General features: G+C 45.0%; 1 protein-coding gene across 8 annotated transcripts in view; it reads right to left on the bottom strand.

Moving 5' to 3' along the window:
- UBR5 (ubiquitin protein ligase E3 component n-recognin 5) overlaps positions 1 to 13,262 on the bottom strand; it is a 1,080,924-nt gene that overhangs the window by 248,936 nt on the left and 818,726 nt on the right. For all 8 annotated transcript variants that reach the window (XM_033933084.1, XM_033933089.1, XM_033933086.1 and 5 more), the window contains 2 exons: positions 9,986 to 10,106; positions 9,799 to 9,897 (listed from right to left, as the gene is read on the bottom strand). In XM_033933084.1, the coding sequence (XP_033788975.1) occupies positions 9,799 to 9,897; positions 9,986 to 10,106 (220 nt within the window). The remainder of the gene's footprint in view (positions 1 to 9,798; positions 9,898 to 9,985; positions 10,107 to 13,262) is intronic.

The following is a 13,262-nucleotide window of genomic DNA, read 5'->3' as shown; positions in this document are numbered from 1 at the left end:
CTTTAACAAAATCCATGGAAGATCCGTCCTTCTCTGTATCTTTAGATGTAGAGAAGGCATTTGATCGTGTGGAATGGATCTTTATGTACCAAGCAATGCATTGGTTTGGGGTGGGTTCTAGATTTATTCAAATGATTAAAGCTTTATATAGCTCCCCACTAGATTATATATAAATAATACTTTCTCAGATGATTTTCATCTGGAGAGAGGAGTTAGGCAAGGTTGTCCTTTATCTCCTCAGTTATTTGATATTGTACTGGAACCTTTGCTATTGGCTATTCAACAAGCAGAGGAGATTCAAGGTATTCTTTACGCAGGTCGGGAATACAAAGTTTCTGCATATGCAGATGATATCTTGCTTCATCTGAGAAATCCTGAATCTACCATCCCACATTTGCTGGACTTGATTGAAAGGTTGGAAAATTTTCAGGATATAAAATAAATTGGAGTAAATCAGAAATTATTCCGCTCAATGTTCATTGTCAAAAAGGACAGTTTGATCTGGTCCCTTTTCTTTGGAAAGAAGATGGTATAAAATATCTAGGAATTTGGATTTATAAGACGCTGGAAGAGACAATGAAAGTAAATGAAAAATCTTTACTACTAAAGGTCACAGAAATGTGTGAGCAATGGAACCCACTACATCTGTCTTGGTGGGGGAGAGTCCAAACAGTTAAAATGATTATCTTGCCTGTGGTTTACCTAATGGGTATGTTGCCAATTTATTTTCAGGGTTCATTTTATAAGAAATTGAATAGTATTCTTATCAAGTTTATTTGGATGGGCAAAACTGCTAGAATTGCTTTAGTATCTTTACAAAAACCGATTGTGGAGGAAGGGGTAAATTTTCCAAATTTCTATAGGTACCATCAGGCCTATAAATTTTAAATTAATTTAGGGCCCATTGATGTCTTTTGTAAAATTATTATAGTTTAACTTTGTTTGTTGTAATAATGGCACATCCAGTGGGGGGAGGTATATGCTTAAATGATCTTCTGATTTATGATGTTTTCTAGAGGGAAGGGAAGGGAGGGGGATTTATATTTGTTAAGGGTTGATGAATCATTTCTGATAGTTTATAAGTGCTTAATTCTCAGATTTATGACAAGTATGTTATATTGCACTTTTGTAAGAACTGAAAATTTAATAAAGATTAAAAAACCCCAAAAACCACAAAGCACACTTCTATTAAACTGCGCTAGCAGTTTTTAGTGCAGAGAGCTGCGCTGAATGGCCCGCGCTGCTCCTGACGCTCATAGGAACTCATCAGAGGGAAGCCTTCTGGGTCGGCTTCAGTGAAGGAGGGCGGGCAGGAAGGAGGGCATGGGATCCCCGGTTGCATCAGGCAATAAGGTTGCCATGGGCATGGGATCCCTGGTTCCCATGCAGGCAATAAAGAGGGCATGGGATCCTCAGAGGCAGCGGTCATTGAGGAAGGGGGGGTGGGAGACCCGAGACCCACATATTGCCACGTACCCCCCAACAAGCGGCTCGTGTACCACGTGTTGAGATACACTGGCTTAAGAGATAACCTTGGCTATCCACAAGATCCCTTCTGGCACTTCCCAGTGATCTGTAAGCATCTTCGTGATGCCTGGAAAACAGGAAGATTGCGACTTAGTGCTATTCATAAGGGAGCACTGCACTGCACTTCCAAGGTTTGAAGAGTCTCTAACTTTAACTCCTGGAAAGATTCTGAGATCATCCCTATCAGTGCTGACAGCTTGAACAGTCTGTGTACACTGGGATCCTCCCCAAGATCTGGAGTGTCCCCCAGATCTGCATCCTATAGGCCACTGTAGATGTTATTGTCAGGAAAAGTAAAGGCCTTAAAATAGAATCCTGATCATCTGAATCATCCACAGGTGGACTGTCCCCAGATTGCGTATGACATTTCTGCTGGGTATTTGCGCTCTTTGGGGGGGGGGGGGGGACCCCAGTGCTATCAGGGCCGCCATCCCAGAGGGATTGATGGGACCCCTTGTTAATCAGATAGGCCTGCAACATCACATTAATAAATTCATGGCCCCACTGTCCTAATTTTGAGCTTTTGTGTGATTTTGCCGCCGAATCACAGCTGCACTTCGCAAGGGACGCTCAGACTTTTTTGATTTTCCTTAGGTGAACTGAGACCCAGAACCTCCCCTGAGGGAACAAAGGGGCTAAAGTAGTAGCTGCTGTCCCTCCCCTCTCCAATGTGCCGCACGGCTCGTGGAACATGGAAGCTCCTTAGATTGCCATTCGCCACAAATAGGACATGAATCCAAAGTATCCTGTCCTGAGGAGTCCATCCTACCTGTTTTGATAAAAAATTAGGTGCTTTGAGGTAGATAAAAGCTTTTTATTTCAAATTGTGAAATCCAAGATAGCTGCTGTGGCAGCAATTTTAGTGCCCAAAACGGCCTGAGAAAGCCACACTGAAAGATAAAAAATGGTGATTGTAGGATATTTGAGGTGGGGGGACCTAGCACTACCCTTAAAACCCCACAAAACATAATTTTGGAGACCCCCACCAAATTGATCTTTCATGCTGTTAACTTACTGTGCAATGCTGTGTGCTGGGAGCTGCAAGATGGAAGCTGAAACAGCTTACAGAGAGATCCTCTGCCTCAACAAGCCTGGAAACTGGATCTTCTGACTATATCTCGGGCCCAACATCCCAGCTGGAGACCTTGACCCCCTCTAGAGCCCACGTGTGCAAATAGGAGTCGAGGAATGCAGTCAGCCCCGATCCTGGACAAATCACCACAGAGCCACACAGCCTGCACTCAAACCCACTAGCAGACAAACCTGGGGTGCGCTATGCTCCCAAGGGAATGGTCCCTGAGCACCTGAACTGTGAATGCAGGCTGTCCGAGTGGGTGTATTGCAAAGCAGCCAACCACTTGGAAGCAGACTTTCTGCCTCAGAGTCTACGGTCTCCCGCAGCCAGAGCTGTCCCCCAAGGGGATCCTCTGCAGCATGAAAAATAAGCCATCCAAATTAGCAGAAAAAAAAGACTGAATTTAAAGAAAAATAAACACACGCAGAATCGACAAGCTCCTACCGTCTCACTTGTAGGAAGACAACTGAGGAGTTGGAGGGCAGTTCAGAGGTAAGAGGAGGAGGTAAAAGTATGCAAATGAAGCTTCTTACAAGAGTTCTCATGAGAAGGGACTGACTACATCGAAGGTTCAGGAATAGAGTGGGGCTGAACAAGAATTGTTCTTCTCATATGCAGATGATGTCTTTTTACTAATTCTTGCAAGTCTGAATGAAACAAGCATGACTACAATATTATCCAGAATGCTAACTTAAGTGCAAGAATGGGCAAGGAAATACTATCTCAAACTGAACACTGAAAAAACCAAACTATTATGGTTTAGGCCAGTGTTTCTCAACCCGCAGTACGCAAACCCTAAGGGGAATGTGGCCTGGCCGCCAATTCCAGCCCATCCATCTGCCGCTACTCCTGCTGCCGCCGCATGAGATCTCACGTTCCTACCCGCCCTCCCTCCCCTCGCGATATCCTTCTTGGAGCCGCACTCGCTCCTTCAGTTTTCAGCAGTGGACGGGGCACGCAGCAATTCAAGTGTTGACGTTGAACAGAAGGCTTCTGGGTCAACCACGTGCAGCATGTGGGTTTCTGCTTGCACCATCCATTGTGAGAGTGTTGCTGGGGGCTGGGGACCAAAGGAGGAGCGAGTGCAGTTCAGACAAGTAAGGGGGACATGATGTTTTGCGACCATTTGGGGTTCAATAATAATTTATTTAGTGCTACTATAAATAGAGCTTTGTGTTACATTGCAGCTGAAGTGGTTTGCATATTTATATTACATACAGATACTTCCTCTGTCAATAGTGGACTTTCTATTCAAGTTTTATATCTGGGACAATGGAGGGTTAAGTGTCTTGCCCAAAGTCACAAGGAGCTACAGTGGAAATCAAACCTGGTTCTGCTGTGGTTTAAGTGCCTTTTGTGATAGGGGGCATGGCATGGGTGGATAATTTGACAAGAAATTCCACAGATTGTTTATTGAGTTGGATATGGTGGTGGAGAGGGAACAGAGGGACAGATTGAAGGGGGATGCAAGGTGGGGGAATATTGGACATAGTGATGGAGGGAGAGATGTGGAAAGTTGCTGGAGAGGGGGGATAGGAATGGGCATGTGGCCGGTGGGAAGTGGTGAAAAATGCCTTCCCCTCGCCTAAACACTGCCCTCTCAAAAGATTCCTGGATAGAACTTTTGCCTTCCAAGCAGCCAAGTCGAATCCATGGCTAGCACAGATGATACTCGAGGCCCCCACTTACCTATCATTCAGAAAACTACTAAAAACGTACCTTTTCAGCAAACACGACCCTTAATAACCCATTCACCTCACAGGACACTTACCCCACCGCTGCCCCCTTCCTCCTTCACCAGTCCCCCCCTCCCTCCCCCACCCTCTACCTCCCCTACCTAGCTCGGTCAAACCTGCAATTTCTGTAATATTGATGTAAACCTGCCCTCTGTGCAGACAGTTAAGAATCGCTGTAACTTCATGGCTGACTGCGGCAAATCACTGTAATTTATCGTAATTCGGCCTGCAATTTTCTGTCAAAAATTCTTCTAATTATGCTGTAAATCTGCTTCTAATTTTGTAAACCTACTTCTAATTTTGTTGTAAATCTGCTATTCAATGCTGTAAATCTGATTCTAATTTTGTAAACCTACCTCTAATTTTGTTGTAAATCTGCTATTCAATGCAGATCATTTGCTAATTGATGTAAACCGCCTAGAACTCACTGGGTATGGCGGTATATAAGAATAAAGAATAATAATAATAATAATACATGATCTGGGGGATGAGAGAGGGAGAAATATTGGACTGGGAGGGGATCCGGAAGGGAGGGGAGATGCCAGACCACTGGAAGGGGGAGGGGATGTGTGTGAGAGAACTTGCCCATAGTGATTAATCAGTACAAGTACTTTTTATATATCTAATTTTGTATGAAAAGTTTAATTAGCATTCCCTCCCATTACAATTAGTACTATTATTATTATGGGGATGGAGTCAGGGGCGGAGTTTGAGCAGGTCTGGGGCAGAGCTTGGGTGGGCGTACTCGGTTGTTTTTTGTTAGGCTTAGGGGGTTACTTGGTTTGAAAAGGTTGTAGCTGACTCACAATGTAATTTGTGTTTTTCCTTAACTCCGGGTTCTTCACTATTAGGGCACTACCTAGCCACCTATTCTGTAATGGACTGACTAAATGAGCTCCTATACTGTCCAGCACTACAAACAGAATTATTTAAGTACATTGCCTAAACTAATTTGGGTTCTAATAAATGTAGCTTCAATTAGTTCTTTGGAGATTAAGGAAGCTGCTTAAATAAACTATTTAACTGATACTGATCAACATCTACATCACATTCCAAGAGAACCTAGGACAATCCACACCTATTCAATTTCCAGATTCTTCTGACCAGACCAATCTTTTATCCTTCAGCTCATTTTCTAACTTCAAACTTCCATCTCTAGCTGACCTTCTCAAAATTTTCCCATATATAAATGCCCCTAATAACCCAACAGAAAGCATTCCTCCCTTAATCCTCAAAAAATTATTTTCTATTTTCGGCCCATTTATACTGGAAATGGTAACTAAAAGCTTAACTTCCAACCTCATCCCAAAAGCTTGGAAATCTGCTCTTGTATTGCCAAAATCTAGATCAGTGTTTTTCAACCTTTTTACACCTATGGACTGGCAGAAATAAAAGAATTATTCTGTGGACTGGCATCAGTCTGTGGACCGGCGGTTGAAGAACACTGGGCTAAGTCGTGGGCCGACCCCACCCATCTCTACCCCAGACCCTGCCCCCCTAATAGTACTAATTGTAACACTATTTTTTCCATTCATTTTTCAAAGATACACAATATAATCTTTTTAACAACACATAAGAACATAAGAATTGCCGCTGCTGGGTCAGACCAGTGGTCCATCATGCCCAGCAGTCCGCTCACGCGGCAGCCCTCTGGTCAAAGACCAGTGCCCTGACTGAGACTAGCCCTACCTGCGTATGTTCTGGTTCATCAGGAACTTGTCTAAGTTTGTCTTGAATCCCTGGATGGTGTTTTCCCCTACGACAGCCTCCGGAAGAGCGTTCCACCACTCTCTGGGTAAAGAAGAACTTCCTTACGTTTGTACGGAAACTATCCCCTTTCAATAGTGCCCTCTCGTTTTCCCTACCTTGGAAAGGGTGAACAACCTGTCCATATTTTGAATGTTTTGATCATGTCCCCCTCTCAATCTCCTCTGTTCGAGGGAGAAGAGGCCGAGTTTTCCTAATCTTTCGCTGTACGGCAACTCCTCCAGCCCCTTAACCTGCTTGGCAGTTTTCATGTCTGCACTAATGATTGGGAGTAATCATTAGTGCAGACATGAAAACTGCCAAGCAGGTGGAGAAAGCTGCATCCAAGGCTAGACAAATGTGGGATGCATCCGTAGAGGTTTCGTCAGCCGGAAGCCCGAAGTCATAATGCCCCTGTACAGATCCATGGTGAGACCTCATCTTGAATATTGTGTTCAATTCTGGAGACCACATTATCAAAAAGATGTGCGGAGAATCGAGTCGGTTCAGCGAATTACCACCAGGATGGTCTCGGGACTCAAGAACCTCCCATATGAGGAAAGACTGAATAAACTGCAACTATACTCGCTCGAGGAACGTAGAGAGAAGGGGGACATGATTGAGACTTTTAAATATATCACGGGCCGCATCGAGGTGGAAGATGATATCTTCTTTCTTAAAGGACCTTCAACCACAAGAGGTCATCCGCTGAAAATCAAAGGTGGGCAATTTCATGGCGACACCAGGAAGTATTTCTTCACCGAAAGGGTAGTCGATCATTGGAATGAACTTCCATTGCAGGTGATTAACGCCAGCAGCGTGCTCGATTTCAAAAAGAAATGGGATATGTATGTGGGATCTCTAGCCGGGTGAAGTCTGGGGGTGGGTCATTAGCGTGGGCAGACTTGATGGGCTACAGCCCTTTTCTGCCGTCATATTCTATGTTTCTATGTTTAACCATTTTAGTCGCTCTTCTCTGGACCCTTTTGAGTAGTACCGTGTCCTTCTTCATGTACGGCGACCAGTGCTGGAAGCAGTATTCCAGCTGAGTGCGTACCATGGTCCGGTACAGCAGCATGATAACCTGTTCGTGATCCCCTTCTTTATCATTCCTAGCATTCTGTTTGCCCTTTTCGCTGCCGACGCGCATTGCATGGATGGCTTCATTGACTTGTCGATCAGAACTCCCAAGTCCCTTTCCTGGTGGGTCTCTCCAAGTACCGCCCCAGACAACCTGTATTCGTGCATGAGATTTTTGTAGATATTTTACATACACAAGGTATTTTTCTACTGCTAGAGGAAGCCCCAGAAAAAAATAGGGGTACAGTCAGTGGCATAGTAAGGAGGGGGGGGGGGGCGAACCACCCCAAGCATCGTCTTGGTGGGGGCACAGGCACCTCTCCGCACTCCCCCAAAACCATGCTTGCACCCTCCCTTCCCTGCCCCCTCCCCACTTACCTCTTTAAAATCTTCGCCCGTACAAGCAACCACTCACACTGACAGCAGATGTAAATTCTCAAAATTGACATAATCCAATCACTAAGTTCAAAAATAAAATCATTCCCCCCTACCTTTGTTGTCTACATCTCTCCATGCTATGCCTTACTTTCTGGCCTGCTCCCGCCTGGTCATTTTATGCTGCCCCCGGTGTTATCTTCAGGCCGGCTCCCTCTTCCTCACTGATGCAGTGCACAAAGCTGTGGGCAGTGGCTCCTAGCATGTCCCACGCCTCATCTGGAAGCCTTCCGTCTGACGTTGCAACGTCAGAGAGAAGGCTTCCAGTTCAGGCGCAGGATGCGCGAAGGAGCCACTGCCCATAGCTTTGTGCACTGAATCAGTAAGGAAGAGGGAGCTAGCTCGAAGATAATGCCGCATCGATCGCACCGTGGACCAGCGGTTGAAGAACACTGTTTTGGGCCTGATGCACATACTGGCCCTGTGGACCGGCAGGAAATTTCTGTGGAGAGGCACCGGTCCACAGACCGGTGGTTGAAGAACACTGATCTAGATAATACATCACCAGCTAACTTCCGTCCCATTGTCAACCTTCCACTCATTTCCAAACTAACGGAAAAAAATAGTACATAACCAGCTCATAGAATTTATTGATAAATCCAACGTGCTCCACCCCCACCAAACAGGTTTCCGTTCCAATTATTCCACTGAATTATCCTTACTTGGTCTTATCACTACTATACACTACTTTCTTGATCACCGAAAATCTGTTCTTCTTGTCTCTCGACTTGTCCGCTGCCTTCGACACTATCGATCACTATCTTCTAATTGATCGTCTCAGGAACTGCGGCATCACAGGTTCAGCTCTCTTATGGTTCATCTCTTATTTTAATGAGCAAAACTTTAAAGTTCACTCAAAAGAGAAAACCTCACCCCCTATTTTTCAAATGTATGGCGTCCCCCAAGGTTCTATCCTATCTCCATTACTATTTCATATCTTTATTTCTTCTCTTCTCACTCTAGCGCAGTCCATCGGCTTTACAATTTTTGCATATGCAGACGACATACACTATTCCACCCTGTTGATTCTACAAAAATAAACGAAATACAAGAAATTAATAATAAACTTGACAAAATCAGTGATTGGCTCCAAATAAATAAACTTTCCCTTAACATCAATAAATCCTGTGGTATACTTTTCCCGATCAGGAACAATGAAACAATAACCGGAAAAATCTTCATTAAATCCTGCTCAGTAAAAATCAAACCAAAAATAAAACTTCTTGGAGTAACTATAGACAAAGATTTAACATTCCACGAATAGATAAGCTCCGTTGTAAAAACTTGTTTTTACAAACTTCGGCTTATATGTTCCTTAACTTCAATCCTCGAAACAAAAGCAATCATAACCCTTGTCCACTCACTGGTCATCTCCCATCCAGACTACTGTAACTCCCTATATAATGAACTTCCACAAAAAGAACTTATGTCATTTGCAGCTCATACAAAATACAGCAATTAAACTTATACATAAAGTAGGGAAATATGATCACGTTACTCCCCTCCTGAAAGAAGCCCACTGGCTACCCATCACGCACCGTATCACTTATAAAACCTTAATGCTGGTTTTTAAAATCAAACTCTCACATCTTCCATCCTTTCTCGACAAACTTATCATCCCTCTCTGTCCTTCTCGGACCCTGAGATCAGCAGATCAGAACTTAATGGCCGTTCCTTCCATCTAAGAATTCTACTATACTAGGAAAACTAATTTCTCCTTAGTTGCTCCATATGGAACGCCATGCCACCTCAACTCCGTCATGAAAATCTTCTCGACAAATTCAAGACTAAACTAAAAACATTCTTATTTCAAGAAGCATACCATAATCTCTAAATACCTCCTTTCCAAATGCCAGCAAAATCATCTCAACCGCTTCTACGAAGTGACCCCCATTCCTGATGTCATATCCCCCCTCATCCCTTTTCTTTTAAATTTTGTTTTTAATAATATACTTATTGACCATTCCTTCCCTTTATTATCCTCAAATTCATGTAAGTACTTGTCAATAGTCTTTTTAATGTTCACTCCTCCCCTATATATATATACTTATTATTTTACTTTTTATTTTAAATTTTAGCATTGTAAACCGGCCAGATACATGTTGATGGTCGGTATAATAAAAACAATAAAACTTGAAACTTGATCTGAAATAACTATATAATTACTGGATATGGCTAACTTAAGCTAATAATTCTTACCTCTAAAGTTAAATCCCTTGATTGCTGATTTCTAAGTTTTTCCATTTCTCTACGGAACTTTGATTCTTTTACTTCAAAACCACCCAATTCAGTAAGAATCTTTTGAGTTGAAAATAAGAAAAGAGATTAGTTTTCCATATAACAGTGGCCACATATGCAGTAATTGCTATTAGTGATAAATACTTACTGATCCTGGTTCAGCTCCAACATCTTCCATGAACACTCTACCAAACAGCTCTAAGGAAAGTCGCCAGCGGCCTAGCAGCATGTCATGAGAGATGACCATTCCCATAAAACTGCATTGAGGCCTGTCAGAAAAGGAAAATAAATGCAGATATTATAAAACTTTCAAATGTTACTATTCTTTCAGTATACAGACCATTGCAATTCATTCATAATAAGAACAGCCATACTGGGTAGGACCAATGATTCATGTAGCCCAGTCTCCTGTTTCTAATAGCAGCTAATCCTAGTCACAGTACCTGGCAAAACCCCAAATAGTAGTGTCAGGTAACTTACTTATTAATTACACTATGTAACAACATTTTATTTATTTTTTTTATTCCTTTTGTTTCTTAATTGCCAATGCCACAAAACTACAGAAAAGGGCTAGCACTCCCCTCAAACTTTGCTTTTGTGACCAGGACATTGATACAGTGGTACCTCGGTTTACGAGTGCACCGGTTTGCGAGTGTTTTTGCAAGACGAGCAAAACATTTGCAAAATCGCCGCCTCGGAAACCGAGCGTGTCTCGATTTACGAGCGCCCCACCACAATCCGGCACCCTTCCCCCGCGATCCGGCACACCCCCCGGCCACGATTGGGCACCCCCCTGCCACTTACCGTCATCTGGGCACCGGCACCGGCATGTCCTGTGCGTTGGTGCTGGTGCCCGAAGATCAGCCTCCTCTTCTGCTGGGCCTTGAGCATCTGCGCATGCTCAAGGCCTGCGAGTTCACGTTCTCTCCAAGATAGAACGTGAACTCGCAGGCCTTAAGCATGTGCAGATGCTCAAGGCCCAGCAGAAGAGGAGGCCGATCTTCGGGCACCAGCACCAACGCACAGGACATGCCGGTGCCCAGATGACGGTAAGAAGCGGCGGGGGGGGGGGGAGTGCCCAATCGCGGTGGGTGTACCGGATTGTGTCGGGGGGGGGGGGGGGCAGATCGCTGGGGGGGGGAGGGTGCCGGATCGCGGGGGGGGGGGGGGGCGCTCGTAAATCATAGAAACATAGAAGATGACGGAAGAAAAGGGCTACAGCCCATCAAGTCTGCCCACTCTGCTTACTCACCCCCTGTCTATGCCCTAATGACCCAATTTCCTTATCTTGACCCTCGTAGGGGTCCCACATGTGTATCCCATTTATTCTTAAAGTCTGGCACGCTGTCTGCCTCGATCACCTGCACTGGAAGCTTGTTCCAATGATCAACCACTCTCTCTGTGAAGAAATACTTTCTGGTGTCGCCATGAAATTTTCCGCCCCTGAGTTTGAGCGGGTGCCCTCTTGTGGCCGAGGGTCCATTGAGAAAGAAAATATCATCTTCCATATTTTCTTTCTCAAGGGACCCTCGGTCTCAAGAGGGCACCCGCTCAAACTCAGGGGCGGAAAATTTCATGGTGACACCAGAAAGTATTTTTTCACAGAGAGAGTGGTTGATCATTGGAACAAGCTTCCAGTGCAGGTGATCGAGGCAGACAGCGTGCCAGACTTTAAGAATAAATGGGATACACATGTGGGATCCCTACGAGGGTTTCTGAGGCGCAGATTTTGCGAATGTTTTGCTCGTCTTGCAAAACACTCGCAAACCGGTGCACTCGTAAACCGAAGTACAGTGGTGCCTCACACAACGAACTTAATTGGTTCCAGGAGCAAGTTTGTTATGTGAAACGTTCGTTATGTGAAACGCGTTTTCCCATAGGAATACATGTAAAAAAAAATAATTCGTTCTGCAGCATAAAATATGCTAAGATGACATAAAAAAGATAAATTTTTTGTTATTATTTTTATTTAGATACATCTAAAAACATACATCTCCCTGTCCTTTTACTTCCACTATCTTCCTATCCCATCTCTATTCCCTTTTGTCCCTCTCCCCATGATCAATCATCTCACCACCTCTCTCTGCCCTCACCCTCAGGGTTCAAGATTGCTTCCACTCTTTTTCCTGTTGTTCTCTCTGCCTGTCACCCTATGATTTAGCATCCCTTCTGCCCTTGTCCAATATTTCCCCTTCTCTCCCTCCCTCTCATCCCCTGCTCCAACATGTGCTTTCAGCGGCCTTCTCCCCCCTTAAGCGTCTTTTCTTCTCCACTCCACCTTTCCTCCCTCCCTGCCTCCACCTTTGTGGCGCTTTTGCACCCGACCGACAACAGAACAGGCCCGGTCGGACAAATCTCCCTGTCCTGTAGCCGCGAATCTAAATTACCTTCTTACAGCAGCTGGATTATTGAAGCTGCTGTAAGAGGTAATTTAGATTCGCGGCTACAGGGCAGGGAGGTTTGTCGGCCGGGCCTGTTGTCGGTCGATCGGGGGACCTGACCAGCTGTGCACATTCTTCGGGGCGGACCGCCCCCTCCCCCCTCTTTCGTTCGCCATTGCCTTCTTCCTACCTGCCCTGCCGCAGCCGCACACAGCCGACCGGAAGTCTTCCTGATGTCAGCGCTGACGTCGGAGGAAGGGAGGGCTTTGCTTAAGCCCTCCCTCCGACGTCAGCGCTGACATCGGGAAGATTTCCGTTCGGCTGTGTGCTGCGACAGGGCAGGTAAGGAGAAGGAGACTACCCTCGACCAACCCCGCTGCGATCCAACCCCGCAGGAACCCCGGAAGGATGCAGCTCGGGCGACTTCGTTGTGTGAAACGAAGTACGTTATACGGATCACGACATAAAGTTCGTTGTGCGCAGCGTCCGCTGTGCGAGGCGGCCGTTATGCGAGGCACCACTGTACCACTGTATTGGTATGCCTGTTGAGGATCAAGACAAATCTTGGGCACCTCATTTCACATGTGAGCATAACAACATAAGAACAGCCTTACTGGGTCAGACCAATGGTCCATCAAGCCCACTAGCCCATTCTCACGGTTGCCAATCCATGTCACTCGTACCTGGCCCAAACTCAAGAAGTAGTAGCAACATTCCATGCTACCAATCCAGGGCAAGCAGTGGCATCCCCCATGTCTTTCTCAATAACAGACTATGGGGACTTTTCCTCCAGGAAATTGTCAAAACCTTTCTTAAAACCAGCTACACTCTCCGCTCTTACCACAACCTCTGGCAATGCATTCCAGAACTTAACTATTCTCTGAGTGAAAAAAGATTTCCTACTATTGGTTTTAAAAGTATTTCCTTGTAACTTTATTGAGTGTCCCTTAGGGCTCCTTTTATCAAGCTGCGCTAGAGGTTTAACCCGCGTAATAGTGCGTGTTAAACCGCCGGCCACGCTAGCTGCTACCGCCTCCTCTTGAG

This window comes from Geotrypetes seraphini, chromosome 2, assembly GCF_902459505.1.
Source record: "Geotrypetes seraphini chromosome 2, aGeoSer1.1, whole genome shotgun sequence".
Lineage (NCBI taxonomy): Eukaryota > Metazoa > Chordata > Amphibia > Gymnophiona > Dermophiidae > Geotrypetes > Geotrypetes seraphini.
This window is presented reverse-complemented; position numbering and strand designations above follow the sequence as displayed.